Genomic DNA, 25,894 nt, shown 5'->3' on the forward strand with positions numbered 1-25,894 from the left:
GATGGAACCAGCGAGACTTTTCAAATGTCATAGTTCTTGCTTCGACAAAAATGCCAAGGGAGTGTCCATAGACGGGTCAATCGTGTGCCAGTTTTCTAAGAGAGCACGAAAACCGTCTTGTCGGTGTGACTACGTGGCGTATCCTCCCTATGTGTATATGGGTCCGTGTGTGCAACGTGCGGACAACCGTGTTGGCTAATCAATACTCCACTTATATCCGTGTCGTCCAGCCGGAGCCGGTCCCATGTTATTGCCTTATCATTATCGAGTTTCATCTTTTTCGTCAGGATTCGGGTCATCCGCTAACTGGAGCTGTTTGCGAGCTGCTCGTTTACCTAATTCCAACCAGTCGCCGGTCTGTGCATGCTTTTTGGGTCACCGTGTCTTACCAGCTTGCTTCTTGGCACAGAGCATGCATTTTTTGCAAATTGTCCTCTTAAAAACTCTTTCTTTTTCTGACTCGGCAGCTTTCTTTCACGGTCAGTAGGTCCTCTTGTCTGTTGCATTATTGCTCACCACTTGCACGTGTCTTTCCAGCAATTAACTTGCGTACTTGAAGCTTCAATCTTCCCCCTTTTTTTTTATCTTGTCGTCGAGTTAAATTTTTCCACAATTTTGAAATTCTCGTCGTCGAAGCGAAGAACTTCTTTCGTTCGTTTCTCATTTCCTATTTACCAATTTCGTAACTGCTGATAACTTACGTTTGTAGACGTGCGATTAGCGATTAAGTTACTTATTTGGTATCGGAATTCCTTCATTTTTAGCTTCCGTGCGAATTTCTATTTCACAGAAATTTGCAATTTTTTACTTCCCAGTGAAGGAGGTAAGGCAGAGGCTTTTTTAATGTTACAATTACTGACCGCTCACTTATACGTACGTTTATGCGTTTAACGATTAAGCTTTATATCTGCGATTGAAAATGTTTTAGCTTAGATTTGAATTTTACAGACATATTTTTCCCTCCTCGATAATAAGGGTAGATCAAAGGTTTTTGTTTAAGAATTTAAAGGAACTTTATTTACTGTTGCCGTACTATTCTTCTCTAGTTGATAATTATATTTCCAGATATCTCAACTCTACTTCATTTGTGTGTCAATTAATATGTATGACAATTAATTCTGCTTAGTATGAATAGCACGTGGATGATGATTCCGGTGTTATTCGACATTAAAACCACATGAACACGAAAACTGAACATCTAGCATGAAGTTAATTGAATTGTTCAAATATTCAACACTTACAGTACGTAGTCTGCCCTGAGTCCGCGCCGTATTGTCTTGCAGTACTTTCCTGGTTGCCCTTTTGGGGGGTAAGTTGGCTAACATCTTTTGTATGCTCTCTCCTATGAACAGAAAAACGGTATAAAACATAAATTAAGTTGTACAGTTTTGCGTCAATTTTTCTTAAACGTATAACGTTGCATCACTTTGATACAAATTCGTTTATCTGTCTAATTTTACCAATTTTACAACTTAATTCTTCTACATAAGAATGATGCTACAATATATCAATTATTTTATATATATATATTATTTATTACAGGTACTTCATGAAAGTAAATTAAGTTGTACAGCTTTGCGCCAATTTTTCTTAAACGTATAACGTTGCATCACTTTGATACAAATTCGTTTATCTGTCTAATTTTACCAATTTTACAACTTAATTCTTCTACATAAGAATGATGCTACAATATATCAATTATTTTATATATATATATATATTATTTATTACAGGTGCTTCATGAAAGTAAATTAAGTTGTACAGTTTTGCGCCAATTTTTCTTAAACGTATAACGTTGCATCACTTTGATACAAATTCGTTTATCTGTCTAATTTTACCAATTTTACAACTTAATTCTTCTACATAAGAATGATGCTACAATATATCAATTATTTTATATATATATATATTATTTATTACAGGTGCTTCATGAAAGTTTCATTAACATTGTATCATTAATAACGTAATTTACTTGGACAGTAACTCATTGGTTATTTAATTCCAATCATTGGGGATTATTCATACATAAAATCGTGTATCGTAAAGGCTATCTAGTATAGTGGTTTAAAAGCTTATTAATCACTCAATTAATGTTTGATTATATCTGCCTGAATATCAGCTGTTTCTTCTTTAAATACGAGGTGTCCGAAATTTTGGAAGCATAGCTTATAATTCAAAGGAATTTTGTGGAATTAAAATTCAATAAGAGTTGGCAAAAATTGCATACTTTTGATTATGTTCAACGTTTGCTCGTAACTCTTTAATAAAGCAAAATTACACGAAAGTTGCATATAACACGCTTTTTTATTTTCTCTGCTGGATTATGCTGCAACACTTTGTGAAAGTTTCCAGAAAAAATGTTAAACACTCTGTATATCCAAACTGTATATGCAAACGCACGTAAATACACAGACGTATATATGTAGGGACATTAGAGGCACGTTAATATTAATCAACGTATGGTTAATAAGTTTCAAGTTATCATGCCTCACCATATTCATAATTATCGCGTGGCAAAGGGAAGTTGTTGGATAAGTGATTCAACTAAATGAAACAAAGTTTTAATTAGTACAATAATTAGACGCTCGTCCAGTGTGGTTAACAAATTTTCCCTACCTTCTGTGTTCCTATTTATGTTCGCTTTTTATTAACTTCTAAATCGTGCGTTGCTCTGGAATTTTTTATATTTTTCATTGAGAATAAATTTTATTAGAATTGCCAAAGTTAAAGTTACGATACAACGCGACTCTACATGAGATAATTAATAACGTTGGTAATTAAAAAATGTATTACACTAGTTTTTATCCTAAAACAAGTATTATCTTTGCTGTAAAAATTAATTTATTCCGATGTAACAGCATAATTTATTATTTGGTTACGCTGGGTAACTCAACATTCGCGCTTTAATGGAAGCTAATTAAAATTTATATTTCACAGGACATTAAATCCCGTGAAAGGGTAGCTAAATTACAGCTGCAGAGAGTTACAAGATGACGGCTTAATCAGAGTCCAGTAGCAGGTGTTAATTACGTGACTTCTCCTATTGATCGCTTGATCAGCTTGTAAACATGCAAGCATCAAAACTTGTCTTTGCGTGTGTTAAGTTACGTTCGTTCAAAGGCAGTGTCCTTTTCGAAATAAAGTATTTACGTGGTCAGCATTGTAATTTGTTTTCCATTGATGGGAAATATAAAGAGGAGTCCTGCAATTTTGTCTCAAGTACTTGCTGTTCATCGATGATTTGAAGAGGAGCTGATAGTTTTATAAATTAGGCAAAATGAAATAGAAGAAAATGGTCACTCACTGTCACTAGGCCTGACCCTTGGCCCCGTAGGTTGCTTCTCCTTAGGAGTGTTCACCCTCGGAGTCTGGGAATTTTGAATGTTTCTCTTCATTCCACGCTGCCTTCGCCTTCTACTGCGACTTCCAAAGGGTCTCCACTTGCACTTTTTCTTTCCATTGCCAAATAGTCCTAACAACCAAGCCTGGTCTCCACCGCATTCCAACATATGCCTATGCAACTCTGGTAGAGTGGTACAGTTCTTAGAACACTTGGTGCACACCTTTTCCACTAAGATAGCCGTCCTCGCCTTTGTCGTGGGTACATCCTTTCCTGGTAGAAATAGGTGCTTGTAAAGTTCCCTTTGGTCACCAGAAAACTCGAAGTGGGAACACCAGACGTTTGGGTGCGTCATCACTTTGTGGTCCTCCATTTCTTTCAAAGTTACCTATGACGAAGAAAAGGTAATTGTGATTAGTGTCATCGTTGTATTATTGCTCGTTAATTAAGTAATTTTATTACGTGAAACAACGAATAAAATAGTCCTTGCCAGATAAGCGTTTGCGTGATTCAAGTTTTGTACAATTATTTTACTATATTTTTATTTCAAGAAAATCTAATAAAAAATCAAAATTGCACCCTACTATAATTAAACAGCTTTTTGGTGAGCAACTTATGACTTTCGATGATTTTTCTGTTATTTATTGATTTTTCACGGGCAATTGTGCTGTTTTGGACCGTGAAAAGGATTTTAGGCTAATTTCAGAGCAACAATCTGAAGTTCTAGTTCACGGGACAATTTCACGAAGCGAACGTCCCAATTAACTCAATCGATAATAACGATCGGCATGCACGGTTATTACGATTGGACTTGGAATCGACAGTAATATCGCAGGACGATCAATAGAGATTCGTTCGACGACAGCTAATTGTCAATCAACATGAAGAGATGTCCTTTCAACTGCTCTGCAATTCGATCGATAGTTACCAATCAAGTAGGCTGATTAATTAGCTAATCGCTCATAAATGTCGACTGTGTCAATTTCCAAACTATTTCTCAAGACAATTCCGACATCAACTTCATAGCGAAACTTCCTAACGAAGTCAGAGAATAGTAATCTTTTAAATATAACAAATTCCTCTTCTTTTGGACTTCTGGACTTCCAGAATTCTATATTCGGATTCTCAAAAATGTAGATATATTTTATTGAGATGTTCAAAAAGTTTATAGAGTATCAAACAGTAAATTGCATGTTATTATACGTATTCCGATAAGAATATTACAAGACTACGAATTGATTAATTTGATCTCTAGTTCGATAAATAAATAAATAAATTATTCATCAAATTTCTACAAAAAATCTGTAACTGATTTATCGTTTTGACCATTCTGATCCATACGATTTCTTGAAAAAAGCACCAAGTGGTCATCAAAAATATTCTGTCCTCGTATCATTCCAAAATCAATTCGAGACAACCTCCAGGTATGAATCAGAAGATCCGAAAATAACATCTGCGCCAACGCGACCATTTATTATTCCAATAACCACCTCAAAATAGCGCCATTCACCGCCTAAATATTTCCATTGAGGACTCACATGTTTGGAGGCGCAGGCGCCGCATATATAGACCCTCGGCCTGGACCATTCCCCGGTTAGCTCGGCGTAAATAATTTCCTGTTTCTTAGCTGCCTCGATCGAAGTATTCTCGTCCCACCTCCTCAGCCTCAGGAAGTTGCCAAATTCCACAGTGAACTCTGTGTCCTGAAGTTGCTTCGCCTCAGAGCCATCCGGCACCTCTGAAGAAGACTTGACAATCTCGCAGCGAGACGTTTGCTCGACATCCGGGCTGTTTGCCACGACCAAAGGCTCGTCATCAGCCTCTTCGAGACTCCTAGAATCCAGATTCTGTTCATTCTGAACAATCTCCGAGGGAGCAAGAACAGTGATCTGGCGCAGCCTGTTTAAACTGAGGCGTTCCTTCAGAAGTTGTTGTTTCTTCCTTAGAGATAGTTGAGTGGAGATATCGAACTTGCTCAGGTCTTTTATGGAACATGTCCACTGCTCCTTCCCATCGTATTTCCTCGGGAAGTTATACTTTTCAAAGGATACTCTCCTGGGGTGAGACCTATTGCTCTTGCCAGGTTTTTGCGCATATTCACTGTTATTCTCGTACTCTTCGTTACTGTATTCTTTAGAATAAACAGGTGTCGCGGCAGTCAGGGAGATGTCTATGGGGAACTGGATCTGATTAACGTTGTGTTCGTAGAAGGACTGTTGAGGTTGTTGCTGAGGTTTGGTGTCTATTATGGACAAACCGGTGGATGTGACTGTTGATGAGGAGCTCTGGAGCTTGCCGTCTAGGTGGTGCAGTAGGTTTTCTCGAATGTTACAGCTCACGCTGCTGTAGAAGGAACTGTCGAACTCTGGGCTGCCTGGGTTGCTGAAGTTGTCCTTCACTGGATGCATCGGCTTTAGGAGAGTGTTCGTAGCTTCTGCTCGATGCTCGTGGGCGGTGTCCTCTGGTCTTCTCTCTTTGGGGCTTGATGCGTCGCGGGGGCTTTGGTTGCCTAGCTCCTTGCAGGGCGAAGATTCCTTCATTTTCTCCTGTGAACAAAGTAGAAAACTATATTACTTAAAAATTAAGAATTTTGTTTAATTCGTTGCAAAGGTAAAGATACAGAAGTAGATGAAAATTGGCATTTAGAACTTGGAGCGTCATATTTAGGATTTAATACATCTAGATCGGTAGAACCTTTTTCAGAAGATTCTCAATTATTATTATTATACCTAACCCTAACCTGCATCTGGAGATTCCTTTCCACATTGACACCATGATTCTCGCTCATATGACCGGCTAAAGCTTCCCTGGTGAGGTATCTAGTGGAACATTGTAAACATCCATGGTACTTGTCCCCATGGCTGCTAACCATGTGTTGGAATAAGCCCTCCAAACTCTCTGCACACTTGTCAGAACAATACTGACAGTTTTGTGACGGTTTCCTCGAGTTTCTCTCCGACCTTCTGCCACCACCTTGCTGGTGAACCCTCTCTGTGTGTCGTTGTCTAAGAGATATCGACATGAACTTCCTGTCACAATATAGACAGAGATGCCTGACAGTGGGAGAAGATGGTTTAGAAGGAGATTTCGAGCCCTGAGACGAAAAAGACGACGAAGACGCAGAAGACGACGACGAAGGCGACTGTGGAACAACCAATTCACTGGTCTGACAATTCTGCAGCACAGAAGCCACTTTGTCCAGGGGTAAACTGCAATGCAAGCTCGTCATGGAGAAGTCCTGGGTCCTAGAATCCCTAGACTCTTCCACAGAATTGTCCAACGTCCTCGTTTGCTCCTTCTCCTGGCCATTCTCGTCGATTAGCTGATTAATGCCATTTAGAAGGTCATTCAGCAGATCTCTGCATACGTTCCAGAGCTCCACGTTGTCAGACACGAACTCTCTGCAGTCTTCCTTGGCAGGATCAATGCTACTCTTATCCTCAGCCTGGTTCTCACTCAGCCTCTCCATGATAATCGTCCCCAAGGAACGATTCTCTTTCTTTTCTTCTTCATCGTTTCTTGCTGTTTCTTGAGCAGATTGCTCCTCAGACTTTGTTTCTTTGGAAGAACCCTTACCAATCCTGCGAATATCCTCCTCGTCCATCCTTTCCACTTTGTTTGACTCTTTTTCTTCACTGACACTCTCAGACAGACTCTCCTGGAAATTGGACTCTTCATTCCTCAGAAAATTCTCAATCCTGTCTACTTTCTGGCGTTCCAAGGGGCTTTCTTTTGCTTCTGGCTTGTCAAGTTGCTCCGACGGGAAAACAGCAGCCTCTGTTCTGCTTTCGTTGGGTTTCGAAGGTTCGAATTTAGCTGTTGGACCTTTGGAATCCTCGTCTTCCTGGTCCTCGGCCAGTTTCTCCGGCTCCTTGCCCTTCTCGGCCTCCTTCTTTCTATTGACCTCTCTGTCATCGTCCTCCTCGTCCTTGATCACTCCATTCAACACCGTCATCACATATTTTTCCAAAGTTTCGAGGTTCCTTTCAACGCTGTTCCTGTCGTCTTCCTCTTTCCTCGGTGAGTCCCCGTTTCTGGAGTCAGGAACCTTTTTCCTGAGATTATTGATCACGTTGCTGAGCCTGCTTCTCTTGTCTTGAGCCGTCTGAGCGGATCTGTAAGTGTGACAGTGTTTTTCCTGTTGTTGCTGACGATCGCTGTTCACGCTGGCTGTATGGCTCATGCCTAGATCATCCAGGTTGTGAGTTGAGGCGACCATCCTGACGTCGACGCTCGACGGAGACGACGCTGTCGTCGTCGCGGACGATGCCGTCGTTGCCGGGGAGAATTTCGCTGCGCCGAAGACCTCCGCAGCCTCGCTGCTCGTCTTGCTACCAGCCACGTCCGCCGAGGCAGCTTCTGAAAATTCAAAATGACGATTGGTTAGTGCTTCGCATTTCTTTTTCTTTTTGCAATTACTTGATAATTATGGTAATTATTCACACGGGAAACGTGGATGTGTTTTAGATACCATAAATTGATCAATACTTTAGTAATTTCAGAATTTCTGCTATATAGGTTAGGAATCCTATTTTGTTTTTTTTTTTTTTTTTTTTTAAAGGATGACGAAAAAGAGAATTTTGAGTACAAAACGTATTCAAGAACTAAAGAAGAGTCGCGGAAGTTTAATATTTCAAGGTTTTATTGACTTATATGGCTGTTACCAAATATCAGTTATTTTAATTTTCAGGGTCTGCAGAAAGTTAATAGAACACGACTAGACATTCAAAATAGCACTCATGGATCGCATATATCCAAGGGGTGGAACTAAAATACCCAGACGATGGTATGCATCTAGTAAATGAGATATGCAGCCTACGCAAACGGAAGTGAAAAAAACAGGCCAGGTTATATAAGCATGGAAACAGATCAATAATTCCTTGCTTGCCCGATGTGGTCGTAAACATTCACGGACCTCTGCAGAAGATTGTGAGAAGCTATGACATCTTGAGATTGACATCCCCACCCTACATTTTCCTATCTATCTGTCTTCTTCACTCTCAGCCTTACCATCGTTACTCGAAGCAAGAAAATTAATCCTGTTTGTTCGATAAATTTTCTCCGAACACTCGCCCTCTAAATATTTTTATGGCGTTTCTAATAAATGTAAAATGCTTAATAAATTCACGGAGCAATCGAATTACGAAAAAATAATTTCTACATCCTTATTATTCCAAAGTTCAACATTTTAAATTTCCCAATTTAATTTCTAAATCCGAACAATCGTCGAGTGCCATGTCAATCGACTGAATAAGGTTTCACTGTCAGAGGGAAACAGATTTACGCGTGGCAAAAATGGTTCTGGTAATAAGTTCGGTGGTTCTCGTTTAATATCCCGTGTAGAAGTTATTAAACGCTGACTATAAGCCGATTAAGGCGTTTCACGAGCCGGAAACCCGAGTCCTGATCCTTTCGAAAAACCTCCCTCTAGAGTCGACCGTGTTTCATTGTGGTAAATTAACTTGCACTATCAAAACTTGTGGAAAAAACGTATCCTTGTAGTTCTTCGATAAGAAAATTTAATAGTAATTCTTTCTTAATCCAATTCGACTAATTATTGTTTTCCACAATATCTACTAATATCTACTCCTACGCGTTATTTCTCTTCGGGCAATTTTAACAGCCCTTTTCGACTTTATTTTTATTACGTAACATCGCGATATTTCGGTTTCCTTTTCTGAATTTTGTATTTTAATTTATTTCCTAGTAGCACGTTTCTCCCGTGTTTTTATTGCCAAAACGACTTAGATCAAATTTAGTGAAAAGTGCAGCAGAACGAAAAATCGATAGATATGCTTCGAGATCGAAGGAGATTCGAGCCAGATTGAATCTGAAATTGAATTAGAAATCAGAACAATGCACCCGTTGCGAAAGACTAACATAATGGAAAAAAGTTGAGGAAAAATCTGAGAGGTGGCTATCCAGATGTCCAAACTGGTCTAGTACAGAAAGTCTATCGAGATTGGAATGTCGAAGGGGCTGTTTCAGTTGAGGTGCGTTTATTTTCACGGGCGAGCTGCCAACTGGTGCGATACACAGCACGTAATAGCGACGCTTCGCTTCCACTGAGTCGCGTTTTGTTAATGTTTTACGAAATTTTTCGCTGCACCGAATCGCCATAAAACTTGCATCCACGTCCTTGGCTTCATTCTCAATGAATCTGACACAGCAATATTTTCAGGCTTCCGAGAGTATATATTATGCATCTGATTGTACGGATTATTTTATAATCCTAACCTTACAAGACATTCGGAAACAAAACGAACCTCGTTATACGCCGTTTACAAAATTTACGGAGTCGTATCTGGTGTCATTTCGACTTTAATATCCGCTGCCTGTTTTCGACATTCTCGTTTTTCTTACGACCGCCTTAAAGAATTTTATTCGTATGTGGTATAACAAAAAAAAAAAAAAATCGTTTACAGGAAAAATTGCGGATTGATTTGGAATTCATAAGGTTAGAATTCCTAACCTAGTTGCAAGAAATTTTCCACATAAAGTAAATCACCTGCGTATGAATTATCTAAATTTATGTTTTAACGATAAGCTTTTCAGGTACAAAAAGCTAACTATCAGCTGAATAATTTAGCGGCATCGTTAAACCTCCACCTGTGCTATTACGTACGAATTTCATATCAGAGTGCCGCGTAATCAGCGCAATGAATTATCCAATGTCCTCTATTTTCATCTCGCGAAGATTAATCTTGACTAATCGATGAGGAAATACTTTCATCCTGGCGATATAGCCGGTAAAAACAGATATCGCTGTAATCGTCAAGGTAAGCTACGATTTAATTTTTTGTCCAAATTGGGTCTGAAGGAGACGTATAACATACTGTCAATAATTTCACTCGGCTAATAATTCGATATCCGCTAATGAATAGGGGATTATCAATGTGTCTGTTGTAAAACTGGTTTCGCTCTTGGAATTCATTTTCCGCGCATGTACACGCACACGTTTGCTTTCAATGGAAAATCCTTTGGCTAGACGATAATTCTTTACCTGTGCGAAACTTAGCTATTTGCGCAATTACAATTTACGATGCCAATAAAACCATTGCAGGGTGTTTCAGATATTTATGTATGTTTGCGTGTTTCGAAACATCTTCGATACTTATTCCTACGTTATCGATCCAATTCTATAATTCTGCGATTCGAGAATCCTAAAGTTCTAGAGCTTTAGAGGAACTCCAAAGTTATGGAGTTCCAAGGTTATGGAGTTCCAAGGTTATGGGGTTCCAAGGTTATGGGGTTCCAAGGTTATGGGGTTCCAAGGTTATGGAGTTCCAAGGCTATGGAGTTCCAAGGCTATGGAGTTCCAAAGCTATGGAGTTCCAAAGCTATGGAGTTCCAAAGCTATGGAGTTCCAAAGCTATGGAGTTCCAAAGCAATGGAGTTCCAAGGCAATGGAGTTCCAAGGCAATGGAGTTCCAAAGCAACGGAGTTCCAAAGCAATGGAGTTCCAAGGCAATGGAGTTCCAAAGCAATGGAGTTCCAAAGCAATGGAGTTCCAAAGCTATGAAGTTCCAATCTTATGGAGTTCCAAAGTTATGGAGTTCCGGAGTTTCTGATATTTGGGAATTCCAAAATTTTAGAGTTCCGAAATTCTCAAGCTTTAGAGTTCTAGAGTTCCGGACTTAGAAAGTTTTGGAGTCCCAGAGCTTTAAAGTTTCGGAATTGCAGAACGCTGAAATGAAATAATTCTGGAACTCTGGAAATACCAAAACTAGAACTCGATACGATAATTATTCGCAGCATTAGTAAAAACTATGAAACGATTTAAAGCATGTTTTTCCATATTTTCCCTGCAAGACTAAACTATTCCTTGTATCTTTCTTGATACTTTCTAGTAGGTAAAAATCATCCAAAAAGTATTGAACAAGCTTGCTTTCATATTTCCTATTCCATCGGACGATAATATGTTTTTCATGGAGAAACAAGGCAGTATGCATGAGAAATTTATCTACCATAACATCGCTTTGATACATATTTAGGTGAACGATGTAGAGAGAACATTAAAAATAACGATCCTCCCTAGGCATATGTGAGAGTGGCGAGTTCATCTACACAACTAGAGAGTCTCTCGCTTAGGGATGCATAGAATTTTACAGAAGCATCATTCTCGCATTCATCGGTCCGCACGACTTGAATACTTTTCCAATATTTTTCACTTACACACGATGGACGAGCTCTGTGGAGGCAACTGCGCCCACAATTTTCTTCTCTATGCTTGCATAATTAATGACGAATGAACGCTACATAATTTTCAATTAAATATTTTATATTAACTTTCGAAGAGAATCCTATTTAAATATACGTAATTATAAGATTTTAATATTACTATCATAAAACATTTTTCAGATATCATATAAATTAATACGATAGAATATTAAGGGATTAAATACAATGATCCTGTACTATTTAAATATTGTTTAATTCATCTGCTCCTTGCAAGATCAGAGATACTGTACGATAATTAATCCATATCCAATTATTGAATTTTCCATCGAGCATTTAAAGTTTCGCACCTTACAGAAATATTCGCGGACTTTCGTCGCCAATGTTCGAAACGTTGCATTCGAATCGACGAAATGAAAAAGAGCGATTGCAGCGCGCCATTTTATCATGCGAGTAACATTGCCAGTTTTTTCTGCAACGTCGAGCAACCTTTAACCTCCCCATGAAGGAGTATCACATCTCTTGAAAACTCCTTCCACTTCTTCGCTTTCCTTAGAAAACACCTTGACCCGTGATATTTCCACCGCGTTGTAGACGGGATAAAACTAGAAATTTATCGTCGGACGTTACCTTATAGCATGGTAAAGATAGAGGAAAAATTGATCAAAAATTGCACTGTTTATAACGATGTTTCTCATGGCACTGATTAATGCCTATAGTATCTTTAAATCCTTTAAATATCCCTGAAACTATGTATTTAGAATATATACTATTTAATTTCATTTACATAGAACTGAGTATAGGTAAACGGAAAATAATTTTTGGAATTCTATTGAAAATCATTTTGAAACTCTATCTGCCAACTATATTGCATTAGATAATCAATGCTGAAAAGGGGCGATAAAGCATTCAATTATATGTAATTCAAGAGAATAACATGGTTCGCTTTTGAGAGTAATGAAAGCCGGCTAGATTGACTTGCTGTAACTTGATTAAACTGAGTGGAGGCTTTAATGAAGCTACTGAGCATTAATAAGTGACAGTCTTTGGTCAACGTGTTTCTAATCGTAGCAAAGTGTGCCTATGGGAACCATATGTATGGCTGTTTACACGAATACTGAAGTAAAGAGAATTTGAAGAAACGTTTAAAGAGTGGAACTTGATTCAATTTTAGAGAATTTGAAGTGTCCATCGATCGCTGTGTATACGATACCCCACAATAATTAATGCTTTACCATCAAACTTGCCGCATCCCATAATGGAGGAACGTTACAAAATGGCCGACCTTAATAGAAGATACATTAAGGGGGCAATTTTCAAAGCGCCGGCTCATTATCACATAAATGTCAGTTGTGTGATATTAGAATTATGGGTTATTCTTCGCACGACGTATACATCAATTTCTCCCTAGATCCATCTTTTTAAAAAGCTGAATTAACAAATTTGAGATACTATAGTAGTGGACTATTGGAATATTTTTCACAAGTATTTACATTCTTCTTTGGGGAATTATTATTTTGAATTTGTTTGAACTAGTTTGGACTAGTTACGTTTCTTCTTCACTGATCATTATCAGAAATTGCTAATCAGTACTTAGATAATATTCTGCAACGGGAATCATTCAATAATGGATTTGAAGTTATTTGAAGTGGTTTACGTTAGATTAATGAAATAACCTATCTTTATTTCAGCTATTTCTGAAACAAGAATTATACATTTTTTAATAACCGATAATTATCTGCAATTATCAGTTAGTAGCTCTTAACACAAAGAAACCAAATCTTCCATCTAGTCATTTCCAGGAATTATTTACATTTTCTGGTAACTACTAATGATAAATACTAATTTAAGAACCATCAAAATTATTTATTGAGTAGTTGATATGAACTTGTTTGACGTGGTTTGAATTATATGTTTTTTTTTTTTTTTACCATCTACGATCGGCAATGTTTTAAGCAAAGTGAAGTTCGTATGACGAACTAACATGGCAAACGGCTTCAAACAAGCTCAAACAAATTTTTAGGATACAGTCCTGAGCATTGATCTCTTCGCACATGTTCCTCGACTGTATCGGTGAACTGGCTGAACAAGGTATTGTGATAAACGGAACGAAATACAGTGTGTAGAAAAGAAATGAATGCGCGTGAAGCTTTTCGAGCGATAAAAATTGTTTTACAATAACGCGCGTCACGTGCACTGAACAGGAAGCAAGGGAAACGAAATGCAAAACACGGTTGCCACCAATGGGCGCAGACAGAGGAGAGGTAATCGTTTAAGCTTGGGCCTGGACATTATTTGAATAAACTTCAATAACTCATTTTCAACATTATCATTCAAATAACGCGTTCCCCTCTTTCCGTCAGATGATGCTTTTTCACGTTAGAGGAATTATTTATCTTAATTGCTATTTTACCAAATTTAAATCATTTTATTAGTATAAGTTTCCTAACCTAACCTACCCATTCCTAACCTATTTACGACCATTGTCAACTCTTGAATTTGAAACTATTTGGTTTCGTGTTTCAAGCTAATTGAACGATTCAAAACCACTTTTATCAGTAGCAACTTTTTTTCTAATACTCAAACAGCACTCTGACTATAGAGACAGTTTTTATTTCACCAATATTAAATCATTTTATCGGTACACGTATCATAACCTAACCTGTCTATTCCTAACCCATTTATAATCGTTATTAAGTTTCAGATTACAAGCGATTAGAACTAATTAACCAATCTAAAGCCACCGTGATCAATAGCAATTATTTTTCCAATAAATAACGCTCTGATTACAAAAGTTTCTCTTCCAGAAGAGAAAATGAAAAACGATTATTTCCAGCTTTACAGAATGTTGAACGTTTGAGTTTTGCGAAATAACGCGATAACGAGAATACAGTAAGGGGACGACGAATCGAATATTCAGTGTAGTATCATCGAAATGACCCAATTACAAGTTGCGGAGCCCAGTGCAAACTCCACGTCCACCGGAAATGGAGTGTGCAAGTTAGAGACCGTTCCAGTCGATGCACCTTACGGCTACGTAAACGTTTTACACCAACTACCACGCCGCAGCGTGGCTTCAAATACTGTTATACTGATTTTACGCTGCTAACAAACTGGCAAATTTGTTGCTGGCGGCAGGAAAACCTGAATGGCAGCTCGGTTTCATAATTTTCACCTCGCGCATCTAAATCAATTTCAGACCTCTGTAAATTTGTAGTCATTGAAACTGACGTAACCACTTTATTATCAATTGTTGAGTGTTTACACGGCTATTATCGAAATTGAGCAAAGTTCATTTTATTTCTGGAAAAATATACCAAATTAATACTTTGCTCCATGCACAATTTTTTATTTGCCAGTTTTTAATTCATATTGTTGGTTCTTCATTATAGGTTATGTTAAACGGGTAACGATGCAGATTGTGTTAAATTATATGTTAAAAATTTCAAAAAAGCTTTAGCTGGTTAAAATTAATTTCACTTATCTTCGAAAGTACCTAAATTTCATCTTTGACGATATTTAAATCAACTTCGATCATATTCAAATTTCTTGAATTCTTTGTTATTGTGCTTAGATTTTCCAACTAGAGAAGCACCTGCGATTAATTATGATATTTCCCTCTCGTTGGCAACTAAGATTCCAAAGAATTAAGTTTGTTGATTGTATAATAAAGAACATGTACGTAATCCCAAGCTATGCTATTATAACACGTGCAAGATCCAAGGAAAAGTCGGGCAAACCCAAATCTAACCTCACTCTGTCCCTTCGCAAACTTAATCAAACCAAACGTTCCGACCAACCGAGGGGTGAAAATAAACGATGAAACTTTTCCAAAGGTTGATTCACGCTTATTAAACGAAGCCAACAAGTACAACTTTGAAACCCATCCTCACAGAGAAACCGAGAACGAGACTAACCCAGAAAATTGAAGTCCTGTACACGCAGGGTATTTCGAAGAATTTGGAAAAATCCTGGCTCCCTATTTTCCCTCTATTTATTCTCTCGGTTCTGGCGCCTCTCCACACACCCCTTTTCTCATCTCGTAAACAATATTTCCGCTCGTCTCTGGCTCGTCCTCGTTTGACCAGTTTGCAGGGTGGAACGAGAGAGGGCAAAGGGAGAGAACAGGGTGGCCTGAATGATTAGAGAGAAACGCAGGGAACAGAGAATATACCGTACAGACCAGCGTGATAAAAGAGGAGGGACGTACGAGCGTAAATCGTGTGGCAGAGCGAGACGGTAGGCGGTGGAAATAAAAATGGCGACAAGGAAAGCACAATGCGGAGGAGAGAAAGGCGAATTGAGAGGACAGAGACAGTTGGGTGGATGGAGGAGGCAAGTGGTAGGGGAATGAAATGGTTATACAGGGTGTTAGAAATGTTCGTCAAAGGGAGTTCACGTGTTTAGGTTATGTTTCGATAACATGAAAATTGTAGTTAGACAGGGTAATGTATAAGAAGGTAAATGAAGTGGTAGGGGAATGAAATGGCTATACAGGGTGTTAGAAATGTTCCTCAAAGGGAGTTCACGTGCTTAGGTTATGTTTTGATAACATGAAAATTGTAGTTAGACAGGGTAATGTATAAGAAGGTAAATGAAGTGGTAGGGGAATGAAATATGTTCAACGAGATAATTAAAGATATTCATCAAATGAATTAACGTGTAGAGGTTAATTTTTAGAGACACGAAATTTTTAATTTGGTAGAGTAATATATTTATATGGGCTGAGCCCTGGTATATGAGATACGTGCGAGTCCAGGGAGTTTCTATGGCATAAAATAGGAAGCGAATTACATTTTGGAAGCTTCGATTCGAAGAAAAATCGGACGAACCGATGTTAAAGAATATAAAAGCATATTTCGTGTGAGTACTGCTATTCCACATTGCTACTATTCTTCGCCATCGCGTATCTTAGAAAATCCCAATCCCATTTCGTTAACCAGAAAACCACAATCTTCTAACCAAGACTTCTTTTCCGCAAAAGGGGAAGTCCACGGTTGTTTCTTTTCACATCGGGGACAAAGCATCGGCGTTTCTACTCCAAAAGGTCTGTACGCTGTTAGAAAACGAACAAGCAACGATGAGAAAGAAAGCCGTAAATAAGAAGGACAAACTGAGAATGAAGTAGTACAGAGACGATAAAACGAAAGAAATTGTACGAAAAGGGGGTTGATAAAAAGGAAACGAAGGCCAAGAGAGGAAAGATAAAACCATACACACTCTGTCGCCAACACGCTTCTCCTGACGCCGTTTTATCCGGAAGTAGGGGAGGAGGGGCAGAGCTCTAGAATCGATAACCGCCCCTCTGCTACGTCGAAAGGGGTCGCCGCCACCCTCCTGGCACGGCTTTTAAAAGAGAGGAGGCTTCGAACACCAGGTCGTCCCCCAAGGGGGAAAAGCCGGCTGGTGAAGCGATGACGCCAACGATGACGATCATCGTCACACTTTTTTTTTTTTAATCATATCACAGACCACCTCTGCGTGTTTGCCTCTTTGTCAATTAAATAATATTTAGGGAAATTTCTTTTGTTTTCAGGCGATCTAGCGTGGTTTGTTGTAGAAATAGGACTCGAGAAACGATTGCACGTGTTTGACATAGTTTTAAGACCTTTTTAAATGCCTATAACGAGGAATGCTTTGGAGAATTGAAGCTTGAGAAGTCTACCCTCAAAGTGTTTTTGGAAAATTTCTTTCATTTCTAGGTGAGCTAGTGCGATTTCTTGTAAAATGGTTGTACATGTTTGATGTGGTTTGCAGATTTTTTTTAAATGGTTATGGTGAGGAACATTTTGAAGAATAGAAGCCTGAGGAGATTGCCATCAAATGTAGAAATATGTGGGGAAATTGCTGGTTCTTTTGCTTCTGGATGGTCTGGTGTGGTTTATCGTAGAAACGTAGTTTAACACTGGTAATCTGTGCACATGATTGATGTGGTTTGCAGATTTTTTTAAATGGTTATGGTGAGGAACATTTTGAAGAATAGAAGCCTGAGGAGATTGCCATCAAATGTAGAAATATGTGGGGAAATTGCTGGTTCTTTTGCTTCTGGATGGTCTGGTGTGGTTTATCGTAGAAACGTAGTTTAACACTGGTAATCTGCACATGTTTGATGTGGTTTGAAGGCTTCTTTAAATATTCATATTTAGAGAAACATTTTGAAGAATGATTTAAGTGTGCATTTGAGGAGATTGTCTTCGAGTGGGAGAGTATTTTTCAGAAAGTATTCGTTCTTTTGCTTCTAGTTTGTTTATCGTAGTTTAGTTTGATTTGCAGTTTTGTACAAATGTGTCATAGTTGTTTGTACAGTTTTAATGTAACCTTTTAAGTAGTTTGCTTAAGTTGATTTCTAGTAACATCACAGACTACTTCTGTAGTTGCCTTTCTGTGGATCAAATGTGGAATTATTTTGATAGAAGATCTATTCCACTTTAAATACTGATACAAATCTAACAGTTTCACAACTATATCTTCCTATTTTCATTAACTATATTTTATTACTCATCTTATCCATACTTTGTTCTTCTACATGGACAAAAATGTAATAGCTCCCTAATCAAATTACTATAATTCACTTTCCATGATCAATATCAATATCATAGAGTCTTAAACAATTTCAAACTTCGCTCAAGTATTAAAAGAGAAGAAAGAGGAGAAAAAGACGACGAAGATGGATTGTATTTCTTATTAAGAGGCCCTTTAATAATTTCATGCAGCACTCAGAAAGATCTGCCTGGAACTTGGTGAAACTTAATGGAAATTCAAATACGAGATGGCGAATGATTTCAATTTGCATGAGAACAGGGGAATCAAGACCAAACCCATCGAAAGGATAAATCATGAATGTTCTATTTCTGTTAACAACGGTCGAGCGTGAGCAAGTGGGACGACCTAGTATTCTGAGCCTCCACAACTCAAGTCCTGAAAACGATTGCTTCAACTCACTGCACAACTTTGTATTGCATACAACATTCCAATTAAGTTTCTAGTCGTCCCTTTCTCACTGCAACCTGTGTTTAATTCAGAATCTTCATGGAAGTATGCAACTGTTAATATGAAATATGCAAGGACGGATCGCTTACAGAGAATGAAAGAAAAGTAAAGCGATGAAGCGAATTAGTAGTAGCAATAATCTCACAGAATTTCTAATTGTGGAAAGTGCAAGTAGTGATTTATTCATAGCCACGCGTTCAGAAGAAATTTCATTCAATTTAATAAGCTTGTGGATTTCATTTGGTTTCAGTTTTAACCAAGTCAGATGTAAGATACAAGTTCTACCATGAAGAGTGAAGTCTCAGGTTCTTTGCCTTTTATTATTTCTTTATTTTATTTTACTTTTGGCAATAGAAGATCTTAGATTCTTTAATTCAAACCTTGAGATCTTTGATTTTATTCATGACAGATCTTGGATTCCACAATTTCATCTGACTTTTACATAGAAAATCCGATGCTTGTTGTTCTTATGTAGTATACAGTGCCTGGGTAGTTTCAGTTTAATCGATTTAAAATCTTCAACCCTATTCTTAATCTTTTTCGTAGAAAATAAGATCTGATATTTTTACGTTTTGCTTGACAGAACTATATTCCAAAGTTTCAATCAGCCTGGAAACAACTAGACACAGAACAGCGTCAAAAGAGCCAATACAATTCCCTGTCCCTATCTTTCAACAAGCAGATATTACTAAATCCATCAACCGTCTGCATCATTTACTTGAAACAGCAAAAAAGCAGGACAGACAGAGACACGAAGATAGAGAAGATTAAAAGGAAGGAATCATGCGAGCACTGGCAACGATCCAGTGAGGACAAGAGTGCACAGGACACGAGTATACAACGGCGAAGCTGTCCTACGACTACGATTTCCAATCTTCCTCATCTTATGGCACGTGTAAGCTAATCATCAGACTGCTGATTTTTACGCGAATTTTGCGCGAAATTTGTACATACAAAAATATAAGTAGAATATTAATAAAGATACAAATAATAAAAACAACTAAAAAATACGCTACAAAGAAAATACGAAGAAATAAAATATAATATACAAAAAAAAAGAACATTGCCAACTGTAGCTTGCAATGGGTGTAACAAATCTCTACCAGATGTCTGTATCTTTTAGTTGCTACCATAAAGATATGAAATTGGGTAAACAGCGGCAGTAAAGAAGTCAGTGGTCCTAAATAAATAGCGAGACGTGACACGATATTTTCAAAATTTTCTCGGCCACCAGTTGAAGATCGCAGGTCCAGGGCGATGATTGCGAGCTTTGTAATTTCAGGTCACGCTCGTTAATGATCCCTCGAGCACGGAATAAACGTGACGCTCCATCGACGAATTCAATTGCGTCCAATGGAATTTACATGGTTTCCTGTATTAACAGAGCGACGCCGGGTGACGGTGACGACCTCAGCCCTCGGAAATGTCCGAATAAGTTTGCCCTGATGTCGCCTGAATTTAGTTACTTAGTTACTTAGTTACTTTGGATCGATGTTGCGTTCAATTGGTAGTTGTTAGGGAGATTTCAATGGTGTTTGTACCTTGATTTTGATGTTATTACTGGCTTCTTAGTAATGGTAGTGGTTGTTGTTGCTAGTGGTAATTTTCTAATTTACTGATGCTGTTGTAAAACCTATGGAATATTTTATTGAAATTTATGATATCTCGTGATCTAACAGAATTAGTTAGAATGGAATAATCTTATCTTCAATATCTTTAAATAATAATATTGATAATAATATAATCTGAATGTTAAATAAGGTTATTTAACTAACCTTATTTAACACCTAACCTAACTTACATGGAACTTATTCCTAGGAGCCATTACGAACTCAAAAATATAGCAGTTGTGGCAACTCAAAAACACGATACAATGTTTCTAATCGTATTAATTGTGTTGACCGGTCATGCTGCTTTTGCAATTGAATAATCTCTGGATCCGTGGCTCAGGAACTCTCTATTTCCCTCCTAGAGAGAAACGAGCCGCAGGTTCAGCGGAACGTGTCCTCGAATTAATAAAGATGATCATGCTAATCAGTAGAGAACGTGGCGTCTGAAAGATCCGCGACTGTATCGCTTGAGCGTGGCGCAGCCAGTGTGGAGCCGTGTAATTAAACGGGGTTCGTTGAACCTGCGCCGAGTTTGCTGAATCCGACCGTGTTCGTTTTCACCTCCTCGCGATTCTTCTCTCTGACAGTTGAATTATGACCAATACTCGTCTCGTTCCACTATTTCTCTCTTCGATCTTTTCTCTAAAATTAGTTTCGCCGCTGGAAACGTTCGAACGGTTAGAAAAGTTATCCGGTCGGTTTGCAAGTTGCCGAGAATTCGAAGTTTTTTCAGTCGGTAACCGGTGAATGTGGTGTCGTCTCTTCTTTAGGAAAGTCGAAAAGATGTTTGATAGGTGGCGGAGTGGTGGCTGACGAATCTAGGTTAGGTTAAGTTCTAGTTTTCTGGTATCGAGGGCGCTGACACTTGAGAAGGTTGAGTTAAGTCTTTTATCCTCGATGTTACAATATATCCCTGATTTATTAGGTACTAGAATGATTATGGAGAATGTGGTACACTTGGAACATCATTGGCAACTGAAATAAGGATTCTTCGGTAATTATACGGGTAATTTGGTAATTATAAGAGATAAAAATTCTTTGGTTTATATAGATCCTAGAATCTTTAATCTTTGAATTTCTGGAATATGTGGTACACTGAGAAAATTGTTGGAAATTGAGCTAAGGTTTCTTTGACAATTTACTTGCAAAGATCATTAACCTCTGATCTTTATATTTCTAGCTTATATTAAATAATTCTTTCGTTATTATGGATTAAGAATTATCATCTCTTAGTTGGAATCTTTCATTAAACAGAATTAGAAACTCTTTTGGCCTCTGGTTTAACCTATTCTGGTATTTGGATTGTTAATTTTTATATTGTCTTTCTTAATACAATATTCTTTACTTCCATAAATTTTTAATGAAAGAACATCCTAAGCTAATAGAATTCTGAACTAAATATTTTTAATTCTCAATTCTTCAATTCTATACAACACGTACTTAGTAACACCTTAATATTTTAGAATATAATCCAAAACTATTGTATTTTCCTATAACCAGTAAGATATTCCATACTTTCATTACTGACAACATTGACACCATCAAAATTACTAGGATTGTTCACAAAATTACTAGCAATTGCTACCAATATTTAAGATTATATGGCAGATCAGTTAAGACATCTATAATACTCGTTAGTACCTAAATGCCAGGTAGATTGATCCATAATCTGATCTGAAAGAGGATCATCGTGCACGAATCAATCTTTTCGGGCAACGAATAATTGCCAGCTAGTCGACAGGAACAAAAATAGGAGTGGAAGAATTCTAGTGGTTTCTCGTGGAAACTTCCTCCTCTATGGTCGTTCCCTCTACTTTTCAGCCTGAATATAGCCAGGGATTAAAGCTACTACGGTTGTATTTCACGTTTCCAGAAACCAGGGATTTCCTGGATCCTTCGATTGTCACGTTCGTGCGCGTCAAGTGGAGCGATTCTCTCGGGAGATAAGACGGGAGATTATCCAAATTCGTGGAATATAGACTAACAAGCTGATGTCACTTGCAATACAGCCCTTTCTCCTGTCATTTTCATTTCCCCATCTCTTTTTTAATTTTTTTTTTTTTTTTAAGTGTCTTATAGGGATCTGAGCCATTTACATGGGTTTATCTAAGAGATAAACGGTTCATATAACAACGCACTGCTTCTCAACGCTATTTATATTGGCTAACAAAAAAGATTTGTTGGGAAGTAAAAAATTTGCCAAGGACTAGCTAAAAAAAATTGCTAAATTTCCTACGAAGATATATAAAAAGCTGCTTTTCTATAGATTATTACAAAGGCTTTGATGGCTCATTATACATAGGAATTCAACAGATAAGACGTCTTCAAAATCCAAAATATAAAATATTTCCCGAATAAACAATCTGATTCTATGTAAAAAAAAATCAAAAAGTGGCAGCTCTTACCTACCAAAACTCGATTCCTAAATAAATCGAGATATTGAGAACTCGTAGAGTGTGTCTATATTCGAACAGTTTTTATTGACCAGATTTCGCTGAATTTTCATTTACAGATGCTATTCCATACGAGCGGAGAATTAAGACTTTCTTTCTATGATACTAGTTGCACTTTCATACATTCTACAACGTTTTGTTATAGAACGTGCTATAGAAAATGTTCAGCCGCCAGAATTAGAAAGGAAAGGGAATAAAATTCCCTGTATTCGTTGGGAAGAAATCTTTCCCTCCAACGCTGGCGAACTCGTTCCAAGTTTGAAGAGTTGCAGCTACACTGGCGTAACCCGCGGAATCGTTGCACGAATGCGTTTAAAAACTTCTCGTCGACTCGTAAACTTTCTTGAATATTTAAACAACACCGACAACTTGGAAACAGAGAAGACGAAGCACCAACCGGGGCGGACAAAATGGGGTGGAGGAAAGGGTGCAGAGTTTTGCAACGAAGGAATTGCTTCGTGACGAATGCACCAACGGAGGAGGGGGTGAGAAGTGGAAGGAAAGCAAGAGAGGGGGAGAGAGAGAGAAAGAGAAAGAGGGAGAAAGAGAGTTCTCGTTAAACCAGGGAGAGGACGTCTAATATCCGTGCATCGAGGAGCAACGCAGGGCGGCCTTTGAGAATTTAAGGCCGGTTTTCATTAAAAGATCGAGCGCACCAGTGCGATGCGATGCGGCGACCGGGCGCTGAAGTAAATTCTAACTTCTGCCGCTTTCAATTATCGCGTCTCGCGGAAGAATCGCGACACGAAAACACGCCCCGGCACCGGTGTCACCTAACCTAACAGGAAGCGAACGAATTAATGATGCAAAACGGTCGCCATTTTAACCGCCATGACGATGCGGAATGCAGTGAACAATAATCATGGAAATAATTATTGTCTGATCATGATCTTATTATTCGATGATATCATCAGTCTGTAAGTAGTATAAATGTAAACAATAACTCTGTCAATAATTGATAGGGGATTAGTGAAAATCCTCTTGCAAAAATAATTTTAATTTCCAATTTAAACATTTCTTTCTTTCTCTGAGAAACAATTGAAAAAAATAAGCGGTCCAAATCATCCTGTAGCTTTGATTGTTCTATGTCAAGAACATATTGTATTGCATTGTTGTTTGACTCTTTACCGTTCTCTATTCTTTTAGTGAAATCTATTCTAATAATAATATTTCCGATAATAATCAGGATTTGGTTGAAGCGTGAATTTCTGACCACATGTATAGAAAATTTTTAGAGTTACATAAAATCTTTGTTCTTTGCTAAATGCCAATACAATATCTGATGAAACGGACGGGGAGATAAATGATTTCTGCATGGCACTTAAGAAAAGATGAGAGAATTGTTCCTCGTATCGATATTATTTACTTAAACGTTATCGTGTATGGTTGGACAAAGATATGAATATTCAAAATATTTAAACTGCGTCAGAGAGTAGAGAAAATACTAACAAAGATATGATAAAGAGACTTTTACTCTCATCGGATCCGCCGATATCAAGTTTCAGAAAGCTGCACATTATGTGCATCTTTTTATTTTTGTCCCGAATCCTTATCCAAATGCCGTATTGTGTAACGTGAGAACATAACCTGTAAACGTGCGAATGTGGCGTGTGATCCTGTTCTGTGAACGTTCGAATGTGGACTGCGAACATGTGAATGTGGCAAAAGTAGCCGGCGAATGTTGACTTTTATCCCGAATCCTCATTCAACTGCCGCACTGTGCGCCATTACTTTTATTAAGAACGGATCGCAACAAACAGCGTCGTGCGAAACGTCTTCAATTTTCTCTTACTTTGCTTTGTACTTATATTGTTTCGTTAATTACTGTCATTCGTTTTGTTCGTACCTAGTTTTAGTGAAAGGTCTTCTTTACTTTTTCCTTTTTTTTTCTAGCTGTGGAACAACTAACCTAACCTAACCCTAACCTCTAATGTGTATAAACAAATCCTCAAAAGTAACCCCAGAGACAATCTCAGTTCCATTAATTTTCCAGATCATAAATCTTTTTCCAACAAAACTAACCCAAAACCTAACCACATATAACTCTAATATTCTAGTTCCATTAGAAAGTTCCATAGATAACACACTGATACCATAGATAACAATGGTACGTAACGAGCTTTTCAAATGTTAACTTTTCGTCTAACAAATTTAACTCAAATTACACACTTGTTTTAGGGAAACAAATCTCCAGATCTAGCTTTATAAAACCTTAACTATCCTAGCTCCATCATGAAATTCCCTAGACAAGGAACAGAATACCAATACGAAACATAAGTAATTTCTCCAATTATACATATTTTTCCCGGGAACAAATCTCCGGAACTAACTTCATATTCCCTAACATCCTAGTTCCACTAGTAAATTCCCTGGGCAAGCAACGCAATGGCAAACTATTTACCATATCGGAGAAACCGCAACTTGGGAGCGTAGCAATCCATAATTCAGTCAGAAGTTACAACCATTTAGGATTTATAAGGCTCTGAAAGGAACTGGCGGCCATAGAACCGACTAAGAATAGCTACTGACATCCTACTTTGCATTTCATTGCACGATTACCACACGTACATCGAGGCGAGCATGCCGCGTGTTTGCACAGTTGTATACAAGAGAAACGAATGCCACGGAAACATCGGTAAATCCAGCGACTGTTAATTGCAACGCGTGGCTGGTTTTCACGCTCGCGACATCACACGCCGTCGGACAAAAAGGAAACCCTGTAGAGGCTCGATGTGGCCATTCCAGGCACCGTTACGCCGTCCGTCGAACGAAAGGTATAGCTACTCGTGGGGATTGCGATCATGAAACGAGAAAATCAGCTTTTGTACCGGCCACTCAATTAGAGCAGAGGCGTTCGAACGAGCCGCGCTTTGACCTGGTTCAGGCCCAGTCTCGTTACACACTAGAAGCACTTTTGGCTTTTAGGATTGGTAGTTTTAGAACGTGATATATACAGAACTGATAACGTTGCTTATGGTTTTAGATTGATATATTTTTGCAGTTGTTCTATGTTAATATTAATTAAATTTATATCGCAAAGGTTTTTCATACGTTAACACTGTTTATATTATTAATGTTTCTAGATCTGAAAATCTTTCTTTATTGCAATGCCTTTTTACTAATATTGGGCAAAATTTTAATGTGTGTTGTGTCTTTAGAATTGATAGTCGTTATATATGTATAGGCGATATCGTCCTAATGACATTGATCAGATTTAAAATTTATGATATAATGTTTTCAGGTCTAATAATAATCCTTCTGATAATAGTACAATACTACAACATTTTTAGAAGTAATAGTCATGTACTCTGCAACATCATTCC

At 37.9% G+C, this 25,894-nt stretch overlaps 1 protein-coding gene across 2 annotated transcripts in view; it reads right to left on the reverse strand.

The window, feature by feature from the left end:
• The window catches only part of LOC100745294, an 81,768-nt gene that overhangs the window by 19,962 nt on the left and 35,912 nt on the right, over positions 1-25,894 (reverse strand). For both annotated transcript variants that reach the window (XM_012385274.3, XM_003489319.4), the window contains exons 3-6: positions 6,081-7,699; positions 4,879-5,886; positions 3,305-3,728; positions 1,242-1,342 (exon numbers count right to left, since the gene is read on the reverse strand). In XM_012385274.3, the coding sequence (XP_012240697.1) occupies positions 1,242-1,342; positions 3,305-3,728; positions 4,879-5,886; positions 6,081-7,699 (3,152 nt within the window). The remainder of the gene's footprint in view (positions 1-1,241; positions 1,343-3,304; positions 3,729-4,878; positions 5,887-6,080; positions 7,700-25,894) is intronic.

Source organism: Bombus impatiens, unplaced genomic scaffold (assembly GCF_000188095.3).
Source record: "Bombus impatiens unplaced genomic scaffold, BIMP_2.2 scf_0320, whole genome shotgun sequence".
Taxonomy (NCBI): domain Eukaryota; kingdom Metazoa; phylum Arthropoda; class Insecta; order Hymenoptera; family Apidae; genus Bombus; species Bombus impatiens.